The sequence below is a fragment of the Castor canadensis genome, chromosome 3 (assembly GCF_047511655.1).
Source record: "Castor canadensis chromosome 3, mCasCan1.hap1v2, whole genome shotgun sequence".
In the NCBI taxonomy this organism is placed as follows: Eukaryota; Metazoa; Chordata; class Mammalia; order Rodentia; family Castoridae; genus Castor; species Castor canadensis.
The window spans coordinates 128847385-128863640 of NC_133388.1; the positions used below are offsets into that span (position 1 = coordinate 128847385).

Sequence of the window (16256 nt, forward strand, 5' to 3'; positions counted from 1 at the left end):
ATACAGTCAGTTGAACTTTTAAATGGAACATTTACAGTATTTACACTAACAAAAATATTAAAATATCTGGGCTTAATCTTTCCAAACCTGATGCTCTCTATTTGCCCCTCAAATGTCCTATGTTACTTTTCTTTCTTATCTTCTTTAAAATTGTTATTTTTCTCATCCCATTTTTTCATTTTAACATTGGAAATTTTATATTCTATTCTCTTCTTTTAGTATCTGCCTCTGGAATACAACCATAGATAAGGTTAAATTGATGGATATTTTTACTCTCTTTCTTGGATGACTTTCTTAACCCCAAACACCTTCTTTCCAATTTATATTGGGAGTTCTTTTGGTTGCTGTTCATTTTAATTATAAATTTGGTTGAATTATATAATTTAATGACCATCACAAAACATTTTTCAAATTATTTTCTGCAGCCCATTTCCTCTGCATTTATTTATATACAAACTTTCTTTATAGCTCTAAATTGTTTTTTTGGTAGGGTCGTTGGGAACATACTTTTGCTGGGTATAGAAGTCTAGATTGATGGTTATTCTCTTTCAGCATTTTTGAAGATGTCATATTATTCCATTGAATCCTGGTTTCCATTGGGGCCTTTGAGAATCCACAGTCTTTCCTGCCTTTCCTTGCATGTAATCTGCTTTTACTGTCTGACTTGTTTTCAGATTCTCTCAGGCCTTTGGTGTCCTGCAGCTTCATTGTGACACATGTAGGCTTCTTCACACTTATCCTCAATTTAATTTTCTCTGTCTTTCATCATTTCTGGGAAATTTTCAATCACTACTTTTTCTCAGTTACTGTGTCTTTTCATTCTGTAATTCTCAGAGGACTGATGTTAGACTTTCTCATCTTATCATCCACAACCCTTTTGTTTTCACATTTCCGACTTCCTTATCTGCTAAATTACATTCTAATCAATTTATTTATATTGAGCACCCAGTTCAAAATTATCTTTTCAGCTATATCTAATCTAAAATTCAAAATGATCTACTGTGGTTTTAATTGCAAACATATTTCTAGTTTGATTTTTGTCTTATCTCAAATCCATTTGGGTGTTTTCTTAGTTTAATCTCTATTATTCATGTAAGCATGTTAAACATACTTGTTTTATACCTTCTTTTGGCTAATTCCAATACCTGAAATCTTTTGTAGTCTGATTCTTTGGTTTTAATAACTGTTTCTTTTTTTTTCTCTTGGAATGAAAAGTAAAATTTTATAAGAATAATTTTAAACCTCATTTAAAAGTAGATTTGTGTTTGCTTCTGCCAGATATCTTGGGCTGTTACAGTCTAGGACCACACCAGATGTGAAGTTTTCAGATCAGCCATGTAGTGCTACAAATTCTTGTAAATGCTGGTTTCTGATTGTGAATTATCACAAGAGATTTTTTTCCCCTTCTTAGTATCAAGGTTCTAGAGCAATCATCCTGAGCTCCATAGAGGCACTCACAAAGAAAATTATTTCACTTCACCCCTGTACTAAGAGTCTGATTCTTTTTCATTTTGGTTTTAATGGATCCCTTTAGTGAGTCATGGGTTTTGTCTTCTGACTAGTATACCCTGTAATCCAATATCAAAGCTGGTTTGGCAATATCTTCAAGATGAAAACTGACTTCAGGACTGTGCTTACTTCTCTGGGTTCCTGCTTTTACTTAGTTTTTGGCTTTAATTGTCTCTTACTAATTTGTTAGTTCATCAGTATATTTGCTCTACCATACCCTATAGAAACAAAAAGGTTTTTTTTCTCAAAGCAATTAAGTCATTAGTGCCTCAATTAAATAAGCCTTTAGAGAAGTAGTTTGTATTTACAAGTGTTCTATAGGCAAGAAGACTCCAGATAAAGTAAAAATGCTACACAGTTTTCTATAAACATTAAGTGAAATCAAACAGTATTAGAGCCAAATGTTGGGTCACTTTATCTAGACATGGGACAGAATTTAAAATTAAAACTTAAAAGTCTAGTATTTTCCACACTGAAATGCATTTATTATGTAATTATTCAATATTTCACATATTATGTATGATATTTTTAAAAATTCCTTAGACCACAGTAAGCAAACTAATAGAGATCTCTCATTTATTTGAAAAAATAATATCTCATTTCTTAAGACTGAACCTAGCAAACTAAAACTAGAGTTCAAGGGAAAAATCATGAAATTCAGCCATACAGCCAGTACCTGGTTCCAAACAATTGTTTATAAAATCCATTCCAGTAATTAAGTTATGCTAGGAGCACATGTTCTTTGATATATTCTAAATGATTGAGCATATTTGATTAATTCACGGTAAAAATAAAGTGAGAATTAACATGGCTACCTAGTATTTAATTTCTCAGGACCTTACCTCAACAGCTTGCATTCTTTATAAGGCAAGAGAAGCCCTCAGTCCAAAAGAGTAAAAAGTAAACATGTTGTCCTACTCAGGCAAATTTAGAAAAGATCAAGTGGATCCAACAGATTGGATAAATATAACAAGTAGGTACATAGATTTACAGCCAACCTTTTTTCTCACTTTAAAATGAATTTTCTGGACAGTAGCCCAAACTTTCTATTTCACATACATCCACTTAGTGCCTTTGCTAAACTCATCCAAAAATAATACTCAGCTCTATTTGGTAGAATCAAGAATTCTTAAAAACGAATTTGCTTTACAAACTCTGGTAGTGATACAATGCCCCACAGTACTGAATCATTTCAAAAGTAAAGCCCTTCATATGCATTTTTCTAAAATTGACGTTTTGAGTCATTGAATGTTCTGTTATTATTAATGATAATAATAAACTCAATTGTAAAATGAAAGAAGTGCTACAGCCTTGCTGATTTCACAGTAACGAGATGACTTGCTTTCCATGCTTATTTGAATTTATTTTCATAAGGGGATTTTAGATGCACAGGTAAGAAAGAAAAAAAAAGAATGAATTAAACAGCAAAATCTTCACTTATAGAAACAGTACCATCACAAAAAGTGCTGTGATGTGCCCTTTTTCTATGGAGAAGATTTTATAATATTTACTTTATATGATAAGACTTGTAAGTGCAGTTCTACGTTGTTTGTTCAGCCTAGTATGCAGATGGTGCTTGATTAAAATCTATTTTAAACTACAGCGATTACTGCAAGAGAGTATGCATTAAAGAACTCTCCCAGCTCCATTAAAGGCTTTGGGACCACGGCAGTTTATTTTAAATATGCTTTATAGACATTCCTAACTTCTCTAGGGATGTTTCAATATCAGTGATCTCTTTCCCTGATAATCTTTTTTTTTTTTTTTGAATGCTAGAGATTGAACCCAGGGCCTTGTGCATGTTAGGTAAGCACTCTGCCACTGAACCAAACCCCCAGCTCCCTTTCCTTGATAATCTTAAGGTCTTATATTCACAATTCTTAAGAAGTATTAGCTAAGCAACATTCTTAGCACATGCTTTTCTGAAGTAAAATACTATTGTTTCTTGTGATAAATAAGTTAAATGCATCACTGTAATTAAGCAGTAATACATGACAGGATGTGAATTACCAAAAGCATAAGGAATTTGCAAAATACACCTATGCCAACAAGTTACGAAAATCATATGTAACCGTGTAAAGCTTAATTGTAATACTTATGGATAATATTTACACATTTGTGAATGTTTTATTCATTAGTGTTTTAATTGAATGGGAAATAGTTTTCTCAGTAATCAGGGCTATCTTTATGGCTTCAGTATAGCCATGTTTTTGTTGCTATTATTTTCTTACAATGTTTATATGCACTTCACATCTCTGCCTTGTAATTCTGAGCCTTTCCCCAGTGCTGTAGAATACAAGAGCAAAAATATATGATGAACCACTGTGTGTAAGGCATCATACTAATGCTATAAATATTGATGGCACTTAATTCTTACTTTCTGTATGCTTCTCATCATAGTAAATTTAAGTTTTTCAGTATAAGAATTTTCCTATATTCTAAAGATTCTGACACCGGCATTAAGTTCAACTCTCCAGCTACAGAACCCTAGTAACATCACAAATGTTACAGTCTTCAACAGTGTTTAGTGCAAAACACTATATAGTCCAATACAGTAGCCACTATTCATCTGTGATTGCCTACATTTAAACTTAACTAATTAAAATTTAAATTTAAACTTTTCTACTCCTCAGTGTGGCACTCACCACATACAAGTGGTTTATAGCCACATGGTGGTCACCCTTTTTGGACAATGTAGAAAACAGTCTATCATTCCAGAAAGTTCTGTGAGATAGTGCTGCTCTGGACCATAACAGTCACTGCTTTTTAGAAAATTAAGATATAACAGTACAAATTTTCTTTGGGTATCTGATGTCTGTAATCTTAGCTACATGTGAGGCTGAGATCTGGAGGATTGCGGTTAGATGCCAGCCCAAGTAAATAATTGCGAGACCCCTTCTCAACCAATACTGGATGCAGTGGCATGCACCAGTCATCCCAAACTACATGGGAGATTGGGAAGGTGACAGTTCCCAGGTCAGCCTAGACAAAGAAGTTTGCAAGACTCCATCTCAACAGAAAAAAGCTGGGCATGATGGTGTGCCTGTCATCCCTGCTACAAGAGAAAATGTAAAATGGGCAAAAAACAAGACCTGTCTCCAATATAACAAGAACAAAAAGGGCCAGAGGCATAGCTCAAATGGTAGAGCACCTGCCATGAGTTTAATTTCCAGTACCACTACCTCCAACCCCCACAAAAAATCCATTAATGCTAGAAGTCAAGATCCAAACAATACCAAAATTAAGATCCAGGAATATATTACAAATACATTTGTCTAGTTTTTAGTGCCACAATAATATTCATCATCTTTATGTTCATTCAGAATAGTTTGGGGTCAGTAGAGCCAGGTACTTTTCAAAATAAAATCCATAACTGGCATATAAGTAGATCAAAATTGTAACAAATTCTTTCTTTTTAAAGGGTGCTTTGCATATAAGCAATGACCATGTGCTTTTCACAGAAATACAGAACTACCTCCAGAAATTAGGCCTTACATATTCCCAGCTATTACCCAGAATCTAAAATGGTAGCTCATTTCTGTACCTTTCATTCATATGCAAGAAGAGTAGAAACAAACAAACAAAAAAACCATAAATACCCATTGTTCATGAGGCAAACAGCTCTATCAAGGTCTGCCCTAGTACTTGTATACAGAAGACATCAAATCACAACAGTGAAATTTCATTTCATTATATTACATTCTACAAGCAATGCTATTGTTCATACCCAATAAGCCTTTATGTACAAGAACATTGAATGATGTAATAAACAATTCTCTTCAAGGAACATTTTTATAAAAGTGGAGATCTGTCATGTATAGTTTTTTCCCCTTATGAAAGTTTTCTGTGAAAATCAGGACATTATCTCAACTCATAGCTGAGTTCTATGCAGGCAATTTCATGAGTGGCCAGAATATTATGATCCAAGGATGAGGCTTTGATGATCTAATTTAATTATTGAAGGACAGAGGATCTTGAGTAGTGAATATTTTATGTCTGTCCTTTAGATTGCTGTTCTGAAAGGCCAGTTCTGCTGTATGACAGATAGTTCAGACCAAGTGTAACATGAGTATGTACTTAAAAAGAAATCATAGTATGTTGTTGCCTGGAAGCAGGTGAGAATGCCCTTGCTTTCAGCCATGGCAAAGAGAAAGATGCTGTACTTTTAGGAGTAGTCTGGCCTTCATGAGGGTGATGCCTCAGCTTCTCTGCTTAGTGCTTCTCAGTTATGCAGTCAGATACACAATTGAAGTTCTAGGGTTATACCCCATAGCACACAAATGATGACAAATGATGTTTCCTGAGTCTTGAAAATGTGGAGGCAGAGGTCATGAAATGCTTCCTTGCTAAACAAAACTCTGCAGATGAATGACTCTATCCTGCTAACTTTACAAGACAAGCCAGGAAAATAGAGAAAAACCTCCAGACAACTAATTGGATGGGTTGGTTGAACGTGTTGTTTAGGATTTCCTACAGGGTTACTATACATTCCTTCAAAATGATAATTTGGTTTTGATACACTTGAGCTTCTTACTGGCAGTAATAGGTTCTCTTTCTTCATAAGGTCTTCCCTAAAAAGTAAGCAAATATAGGATAACTATCCCAGTACCCATTCACTAATGAAATAAGCATGAGCAAGCATGAGCAAGCATGAGCATCTGTGGTTCACACACAATTTTGGACAGGAGATGAGGGAAATTATTTAAATAATTTGGGAAAATTCTTTTTTTTTTTCATTTCTTTTATTCATATGTGCATACAATGTTTGGGTCAATTTGGGGAAAATCTTTCATAAGAATATTTACATTGCATGATATATTATCTCTATGACTAACATTTAATTATTTTCCAACAGCATTGATAAAATATGCAATCATTGAGATTTCAAAGTGTCATATCATTAATTTTTAATTAAAATTTAAAATGAGTCTAGGTAATATTCCATATAGTAAGCATTTACTTATCTCTGCACTTTGTCCCCATTTCTAAATATTCCCAATATTAGATGAAATATGCCTTACAATCTCATGATCACTCCTTTTATTTTGAGCTTTATTATTAGTGTATGATTGACAAGGTGTACAACAGGATGACTTGATATTTGTGTACATTGTGAAATAATTACTAGAACCAAGTTAATTAGCATATTCACCTCTTTACCTGATCACCATTTTCTAAAATTAGAATCCTTACGGTCTACTCTTTTTAGCAAAGTTCAAGTACACAACACAGTATTGTTAACTATCATCACCATGCTGAATATTAGTTGCTTAGAAGTTACTCATAACTGAAAGTTTGTACCCTTTGATTAGTCCATTTTAATATTCTTTATTGTGGATCTTGTTGACTCCTTTGATTATTCTTTTTAATAAATGTTTTATGATTATCAATGTAAATTGGTCAAAATTAAGAAATTATATAAAAAAAAAAACCTGGCATGGTGGCTCAAGCTTGTAATCCTAGTTATTCAGGAGGCAGAGATTGGGAGGATTATGGTTCCAGGCTAGTGCAGGCAAAAAGTTAGCAAGACCCCATCTCAACCAATGGCTGGGTGCCATAGTGTGCATTTATCATCCCAGCTATGCAGGAAGCATAAATAGGAGATTGCAACCCAAGGCAGCCCAGGCATAAAGCAAGACCCCCATTTAAATAGTAACTAAAGCAAAAAAGCTTAGAGGCATGGCTCAAGTGGTAGAGTACCTGTCTAACAAGTGACAACTTCCATTTCTGCCAATTAAAAAAAATTATAAAAAGGAAAATCACATAGATCCTGCCTACAAAGTAAAGAAGTTGCCATTAACATGTGAAATACTTTTCAAAAGTCTCTTTTACTATATGTTTACTTATTGTACCAAAATGCTCAAGTAAATTTGTGAAACTTAATTTCCTGAAACAAAAGTCATTTGTGCATATATTCATTCATTCTTCCAATCATATTATTATTTTATGTTCTTGTATTTACTACTGTTATAGAAAATGTTAAGAATCATGATAAGAACTAGTGAGCAAAACCAGAACTGACTCTTCGTTGTACTTATACTGAGGATTGGAAGAACGTCTAACAATCATACATGTTATTGTATAATTGCAAGTTTGATGTGTGCTATGAATGGAAATCTACAAAACTAAACAAGTACATGACAGGAGCCTGACTTGAGTTTGAGACATCTTTGAGATCTGCAAATAGAGATGTCAAATAGCAATTGATCCCATGCCTATAAAACTCAGGGAAAACATGAACTTGACAATCACCCAGACACAAGTATTAATAGAAGCCATACATATGTATGGGATTCACTCAGTACAGACATACAGAGAAGGGAATTTTTTTCAGGAGAAAAGAAAAGAAAAAAAACAAACAAAAAACAGGAGTACTACCACATAGTGGCTGTGTGGAATGAGCCAAAGAAGTGATTCTGAAACCAGCAAGGTCCACAAGGTAGGAGTAAAATCCAGAGATAGGGATGCTCTAGGACTGGTAGAAGAAGGGCTTTCATACTGAGAAATCAAGTGGGGCAATCCTAAGAAATCCGCTAGGCTTAGCAGCGTGGCCATCAGTGACCATCAAGTCACTGATGAGCTATGTGAAGGGAAAGCACAAGCAAGCCATGGCAGAGGAAGCATACAGATAGCAACAACCACTTGGAGTTGTTGATTGTGAAGAGGAGAAACATATGACCAAATGTAACCATGGGACACAGAGAAAATTTGTTTATTTCAGGTTTTTGTTTTGTTTTGTTTTGTTTGTATTTCAAGGTATTTAAATGCTACTTGGAAGAGTAGAGTTGAGAGGGTTGTACTGAGCCAGACTCAAACCTTTAGACATCTGATTTAGTCACTGTGGGAAAAGGAGTGGGAGTCAGGGTGTTTATTCAAAGCTTTCCAGGTGATTCAATTGTGCAGCCATATTTGAGAGCCACCGCTGTAAGTCACATGTCTATATGTTTAATTTAAAAGTAGTCCATGAGTTTGCTGAGTCCCAGCTCCATCCTGTCATACTAGTCCTTTGGCAGATTTATATGGGGACCAATGGCTTCACAGGATCACCTGTCAGATCTGTCCTGGGAAAGTTATCACCTAGTGTTAATTTCCATTAGCTTGCCAGCTCTTTGATCTGCTTCAGTAGATAAATTCAGAATGGTCATCTTCTTTTTTTGTTGTTCTTTATTTTTATTTTTTTATTATTCATATGTGCATACAATGCTTGGGTCATTTCTCCCCCATGCCCCCACCCCCTCCCTTACCACGCACCCCACCCCCTCCCTCTCCCCCCCACCCCTTGCTACCCAGTAGAAACTATTTTGCCCTTATCTCTAATTTTGTTGAAGAGAGAGTATAAGCAATAATAGGAAGGAACAAGGGTTTTTGCTAGTTGAGATAAGGATAGCTATACAGGGAGTTGACTCACATTAATTTCCTGTGCATGTGTGTTACCTTCTAGGTTAATTCTTCTTGATCTAACATTTTCTCTAGTTCCTAGTCCCCTTCTCCTATTGGCCTCAGTTGCCTTTAAGGTATCTGCAACAAATGCTAACTAATTTTTTAGGTGTCTTACCTATCCTCATATCTCCCTTGTGTGCTCTCACTTTTATCTTTTTAAATATCTTTCTTAACAAAGACAAAGCCAAAGAAATCACTTAGCTTTCTCCCTATCTTTTCAGTACTGAGGCAAATCTTTCAAGCTGATTATAAGGTATCATATTAAGATCATTTCTTTCCATTCATTAATGAATTATTTTTAATGTTTCTAATGTGTCTAATAAATATTTGAATGTCTTTTTAAATTTTTAAAAACATGCAAGTATATACTATTTCAGTAATTATAAAATAGCACTACCACCAGTTTTACACTAGAAGAAATAGGAGCCCCAAAAATTAATTTAACCAAAAAAATGCAGATTAAAATAAAAGAGGGTCTGAGGCTAGATCCTGATATGTACACAGTCCTCTCGGTAGATCATGCTTCCTCTGCAGTGGTGGGCAATTGTTTTACACAAATACCCCACCAAGCACACCATGTGGATAAGTATATATCAGACTGTGTCTGCAAAGAGAAAAAAAACAACTACCATAACAGTAGAAGGTGAAGGTCAGAGCCAGCTGGATAGTGGCTACAGGAAACAATGTACTTGGGACTTATCTTGATGAGCAAGGCATGTGAAGCAAGATTCTTCACATTCAGCACTGCTATATATTCCTATATGTTCATATGATTTTGAAGCTGGAAAGAAATCCTAACCAAAATCCCTCATGTTACAGAGATGAGTGAAGTGACATCATATCTAGTTTGTGACAATGATCATGGTCAAGCATATATGTCTTAAACACATTCAGTGAGCATTTTCCCAATTATATCAAAATGATAACTAAAATTATCAAAATAGTCATACTTGGAGATAATGGGAAAAAATGGAATCTCTTTTTAAACTGAGTGAAACCTTGTTCTAGAAATCTCTAGACTCAAGTTTTTATTGGCACCCTCCAATATGGTAGCCATTAAGCATATGTAGCTATTTAAATTTGAAAAAGGCTAAAATGTAGCTCCTTATTCACTCAAGCCACATTTCAAGTGTTTTTTGTTTTGTTTTGTTTTTAGCTTCAAGGGCTAGTGAATACTATATAGGACAGTGCAGATTATAGAACTTTTCCATCATTGCAGGAAGTTCCATTAGGCAGCACTGATCAAGGTCTAGATCATGCCATTCTCTAAACCATGAGCATTACTTGGCCTTTCCAGCAACATCCATAGATCTAAGAACAAAGTCAAAAGCCACTTGACTTTATTTATTGGACATGTCCTCATTCAAATCATAATTATTAGGAAATATGTACTGCCCAGAAGAAAACAAGTTAGATTGTTCATTCAGTAGGATTACTATGAGAGGAATCTACTTCTGTCACAGGTATAGTGAAAGAGAAAACATTAGGAGAGTGCAGGGTAATACTTTATTGAGTATTAATGTAAAACAAGAGTCAAAATGTATAAAGCTGCGTAGATGCAGCTGGAAGAAGGGTAATATTATACTACATGACTTATGAAGTTGTGTTGGCTGTTGTTTATTTTCTTGTGGTGCTGGAGATTAAACCCAAGACCTTGTGCAGCTAGGCAGGCACTCCACCACTGAGCTACACCCCCAGCCAGAAGTATGAAGTTTTATCCAAGAGAGCAACAATAATACCAAGTGTCCCTCAGGAACATCTATGCTTGTGTGACATGTGGCAGGACCTTGTGTCTAAGTCTCAAAAGAAGACGACAATATAATTTGGCCACAAATATTTCTCAGTTTCTCTATATTTTGATTTTTTTTTTTTTTTAGATCAATGGTGGAGAGAAGCGGCCTGCCTCTGATATGGGGAAAAAACCAAAAACTCCCAAAAAGAAGAAGAAGAAGGACCCTAATGAGCCCCAGAAGCCTGTGTCTGCCTATGCATTATTCTTTCGTGATACTCAGGCTGCCATTAAGGGCCAAAATCCAAATGCTACCTTTGGTGAAGTCTCCAAAATTGTGGCTTCAATGTGGGATGGTTTAGGAGAAGAGCAAAAACAGGTAAGAAATGTTCAAAATGGAGCAGGAATCAACCTGATTTGAGGCATTGTATACAGCCTTATAGAAGCAGTTTCTGAGGGCTTCGAGTGAATTCTTCAGATTCCAGTTCTACAACTAAGAATGCACCCACCCGTCAGAACCAAACTTTAAGAGATAGCCACATAATTTTATACTCCTTTATTACTCCTCCATAAATTGCATATTAGTTCCGTTGTTTCAAAGTTTATGTAGTGTAGTTACTTTCTACATGTCCCAGCCAAGATTACATCATACTTTAATGATGCCAATGTATCATAAAGATGAAAAAGAGTCCTAAAAATATTTTGAAAACTGTCCACACCATCAAAACCCTCTTTGCTATTTGCAAATGAACCTCAAATTTAAGGGTTTCTACCCTTGACAATTCCCTAAAGACCAACAAGGTATGTTATTCAATCCCCCATATAGATTTAGACTGTATTTCTAGGCTGTGTTAAATGGGACCAGATGCCTAGTTTTTCTTTCTTGTCTTGTGGATTTCTGTGGTGTGACTGAGGGCCATGATTAGGGAGGTTCACAAGAAACATCCCGGAAGTAGTGTAAAGTAGCCCAGGAGATCTGAAGGAGGATGGAAACCATGTTGAGAGAATAAGAGCTTGGTAATAGAGGAGCCACCCATATGAAGAAGCAATATTGATCCCCTGTGTATAAACTGGGAGCTAGATGACCATTGTCACCATGTACAATCTCACTGTCACAAAGAAAAGATAAATAAGCATATTTATTAAAATTAGTCATTGAAATGACTATTTTGGTACACGCTTAGCTATTGCAGAAGATCAAATTGAATAAATAATATATTTAGTCTCACATTTCATTCTTGATTGAGACATTTACCTCCCCTCATCAAGTCCAGGGATGTATGTAAAAAAAAACAGAAAATCTCAAACTGTTTTAGGCATCTAGAAGAAGTTCTATATTATGACTATACATCAATATCTATAACATATGTAAGGTTAGAGACTTAAAAGCACCTTGGTATTATTTATTTGTTCTACACAATATTCTTAGGAAAGTAGAGAATGATTATTCAAATTTTATAGATTATGAAATTGGACCAAGTAAGTTAAATTCATTCATTTATTCATTCAACAAGTGTTTGTTGAGCACTTAACTTGCCAGGCTCTGTTCTAGGAACTGGAGACAGAGCCGAGAACAAACCAAACAAACCCCATGGGCTGAATGACTGGTCTAAGGTTACACGACTGGTACATAGAGTTATGATAAATAGACTCCATCACTTAATTTAGAGTTTTTTTTCCTTACAAACTCTATGGAATCAATGATAGTTATAATGATAAAAACCAGGTTCTAAGGAAACATAGAACCTGTCCCTCTAGTTTCCTTCAGATCAATTTCCTGAGTCAAATTGTCCTCTATACACTGAAATCACTCCACATTTTCTTATGTCCTTTACAAGATTGCCAGCCTGCAAGAGTGCCTTCTAGGATAGCACAGGCCTGCCCTGTGGAGCACCGTGCGTAAGAGTCATCTTCAGGAATGGTGAACACACCAATGAAACGTTCACAAGACAACTAAAATATCTGTTCTACTCTTTCTAGGGGAGTTGGCAGTGTATTATGTGATTCTGATTGAAACCTGTTATAGCTGTTTCTAGATTTCAGATTGGTTTCAACCCTAACTCAGATAAATTTGATCTTACACTACCAAATCTAAAGTATGGCTCCCAAGTGATGATGGAATTGTACAGAAACTTACTCCTCATGTCATAGAGCATAGCTGAATGACAGAGTGAGTACACATGGACCAGGAATCTCAACTCTGTCCCTGTTTTCTGCATCATGTAACTTTAATGCCTCCCTATTCTATTCATGATGTCACATAGGAGGACATACCCCCCTCCCTGCCCCTGCGGCCCCTCTGTGTGCTCTTGGATAGGCATTGTCTATCTATACCTTAAACTCTTGCTTTTTGAGATAAAATTTCATGGAGGAAGCTTCCAGAAAGTGACTCTTCTCCATAGGGAATTGTGTGTAGCAACTCATGTTCATCAGAAAACATCTGTACATGATTGCTTTCTGAAGATTCTTCCTCTCTGTCCTATCCAAGATCCAGCAGCTGAGCTGGGAATATTGTTCCAAAGCTCCATTGTGCTACCTTCCCTTTTGCTTTGTCAAAAACATTAGTTGCCCATATTAACACTCATCTTCCTTCTTTTAACTATTTTTCTGACATCAGTTTTCCTAATTACCTCCTCCATTCTAGACCAGTGTTTTTAAGAGAGGTAGATCTGCTTAGGCTTCCCTAGACCAGGATTGGTCCTTTACATTACCAATATTAAAAAAATAAGTACCTGTGCTCTTGTTCCTATTGAAAAAATATAACATTTGTATGATCAAAATCAGGTAATTCCCAAGGTGGTAAATGTAAAGTACCAGGTTTCTTTCTACGAATTCTACCATAAAATAAGGCCTTTTATTTTTAAATTACCAAGAGGGGAATGTTAAGATAATATTCCACATTTTTTTTTGAAACCATTTAAGGTGTTTACAGACCTAAAGAAGAAGCGATTGCTATTCTCAACTGTTAGGTTGAAAAGAGAAATTATTCCCATTCTCCCATTCTAGTTTTCAAACCTGAGGCTGAGCCTTCCAAATGTAGACATGTTACCAATTATGATGTTATATCCAAGGCTTTTTAATTGCATATATTTAATGACACATTTTCCCTTTTCTTTTTTGCATTTTATTTCTTATTTAATGCATAATTCACAATGAGTTTATCTTTAGCTTCTTTCTTAATGGAAATAATTAAGGTATTTTGTGGAGAATTTATATTATAAGTTAAGGATGAAGTTGTATAATAATTGACTTTTATAACTCAGTACGTAATATAAAGCAATGTCATCATCAAAATCTAATTGCTAAAAAAAATCCCATGCCAAGATTATTTAGGAAAATACTTTGAAAGAAATAACTTCATCTTTTGTTTCTTATAAAAAGTAAATATTTTTAAATTTGAGCATTTGTTTAGTAGTTATCAAAACAAGGTATTGGGAGCAAATTTGGTCACTCAAAGATGGTTTGAACCCATGCCTGATGCTCCTTTTTTTACTTAGTAGGAAATCAGCATAGCCTATTCTTTTCTCTAAACATGATCTTGCTTAATAGAGTGAGGATGCAGATTATGCTAAAGGTGTGATTTATGACACACATAGGATGTAGGTCTATGCCAGGGACAAGTAAAGGGAGGGATAAGTGAATGAAATCAGACTCTGCTTACAAAAGGGGGCGTATTGCCTAGATGGTCCACTGCTCTGCTGCTCTGTGGCAGTCTGTCCCTAACATTTTGCAAGAGTTGCCAGAAAAGCAAACGTGCCTGCCTAAAATGCACATTTGGGTATCTAGAAAATATCAGCAAAGTATCCCAAAGTGTTATTATGTTGTAGTACCACCTGTTCTCTCCCCTTATGTGGATGAATTGTGCCAACATCTTGTAATATCTGTTTCAGACTTAAATGAATCTCACTTTATTCTCATTTAATATTCAAATTGGGGAGCACCCATACTGCTATATATTTTTCAAGGAATGTTTCTGGAGCAGTTTAGAGGCTGACTACTAAACTTCTAAATTTTCAACAAATATGCATGATACAGAACAAATCCACACAATGCTTTTGGCATTCTGTAGGCAGCTGGTTTGGGTAGAAAGCTAAGATTTCATGTGCCATGACTGTTTGAAAATCCTGTTATCATAATAGCCCACAATTAAGGGCAAATAAAAACACAAACTAGGAAAATGAACACAATTATTGATCACTTATTGGGGGCTCAGAAAATTACAATATTTAAGGAAAAACAGCTATTAGCGAGATTACAATAGAATGTGTTCATGACAACCAGAGGGAATGTGGCTAACAGAGCTGCTCTGTGTTTATAACATATGCTCCCTCATTGTGGATATAGGAGGAGTAGGAACCCACTGGAGAGGGCAGATCTTTATTTTTTAGAATCCATGGTGAGTGAAAAATTATGTGTATTATGATTTCTGCAAAGAATCTTTCAAAGAGAAGTCAAAAGGAAGCTGAAAGATGTGATAAAAAAAAAATCCTCCAGAAACACAAAACCTCCCTTATGAATCATTCCTATCAAACTCACTGAAAAACTCTACCTATCAGAAATGTCTCTACTTTAATGCTTGGGAAGATGGTGCTGAATTTGGACTGGAAAGAGAATTGTGCTTGGGATTCCAACTGGGGGTTTTAAATGCTAATGACTCGTAAGACAATGGAAAGCCCATCTCAGAAGCATACTAAGTTGTTTAAAAGGCACCAGATGGAGAAAGGGAAATAAAACACAAGTATTGCTGGGATGTGGGTCTTTGCTACTTATCTTTCACTGACTGGAACCTACATAAAGAGAAAGCCAGTGAGTTAACAGTATCACGCCCTTTGCATTTCAGCTCCTTGGAGTTTCAGCAAACCTCAGCATCTTTTATTATTATTATTATTATTATTATTATTGTGAGGTTCCAGCTAAATTTCCTGTCTGCCTCTGTGATTCTGGTTATTGTGGACCTCTAAGTGACGATATAGAACAGTTTGAACCCTACAAAATAAAAAAGCCAATCCAACTTTTGAAACAGTACAGTTTGGTCCAAAGGGCTATAAAGTGTTCTTTAGTCCTGTCTAGCCATGGAAAGTCACCTTAAATCAGAACCAGATGTAAATGACTAAATGAACCTTAAGTTCCTAATTAGAGACACAGTTGGGCTGTAAGACATTTAGCAAATTACAAACAAAATGTTCTTGTTTACATTACATTAAATGGCTTTAAAGCTGCAGCCAAAGAGCTAAATAAACATGCTGTTATGCTAAAAATGGAGTGGAAAGCCTATTTGGGGCTTGGTGTATTCAGAAGAAACCGCAGCCCACGGGTGCCCAGAGAGTGTATTTTTGTAAATGCTAGTCCTGTTGTGGAAGAAGAGAGTGGTTTTACCTCAAGATGTAGAGCCTAATGAGCACATATCACTTGCAGGGAAACTGTTTGAATACTGTAACATATGCCTTCTTTCAGGATGCATAATTCATATCCAAGGATATTAGCCACAGCAGTTCAGCTCAATAGCAGCACCTCATTATTTTATCTCTCAGTATTTATTCCTATGTTTGACGCCTCATGAAATTACTGTTAATGTGTT

The 16256-nt window shown here is 35.5% G+C and overlaps 1 protein-coding gene and 1 long non-coding RNA gene across 5 annotated transcripts in view; one reads left to right on the plus strand and one right to left on the minus strand.

Moving 5' to 3' along the window:
- Positions 1-16256, plus strand: part of Tox (thymocyte selection associated high mobility group box) — a 293670-nt gene that overhangs the window by 250718 nt on the left and 26696 nt on the right. For all 3 annotated transcript variants that reach the window (XM_074068638.1, XM_074068636.1, XM_074068637.1), the window contains one exon: positions 10827-11057. In XM_074068638.1, the coding sequence (XP_073924739.1) occupies positions 10827-11057 (231 nt within the window). The remainder of the gene's footprint in view (positions 1-10826; positions 11058-16256) is intronic.
- The window catches only part of LOC141421667 (uncharacterized), a 198545-nt gene that overhangs the window by 77955 nt on the left and 104334 nt on the right, over positions 1-16256 (minus strand). The window lies entirely within an intron of this gene.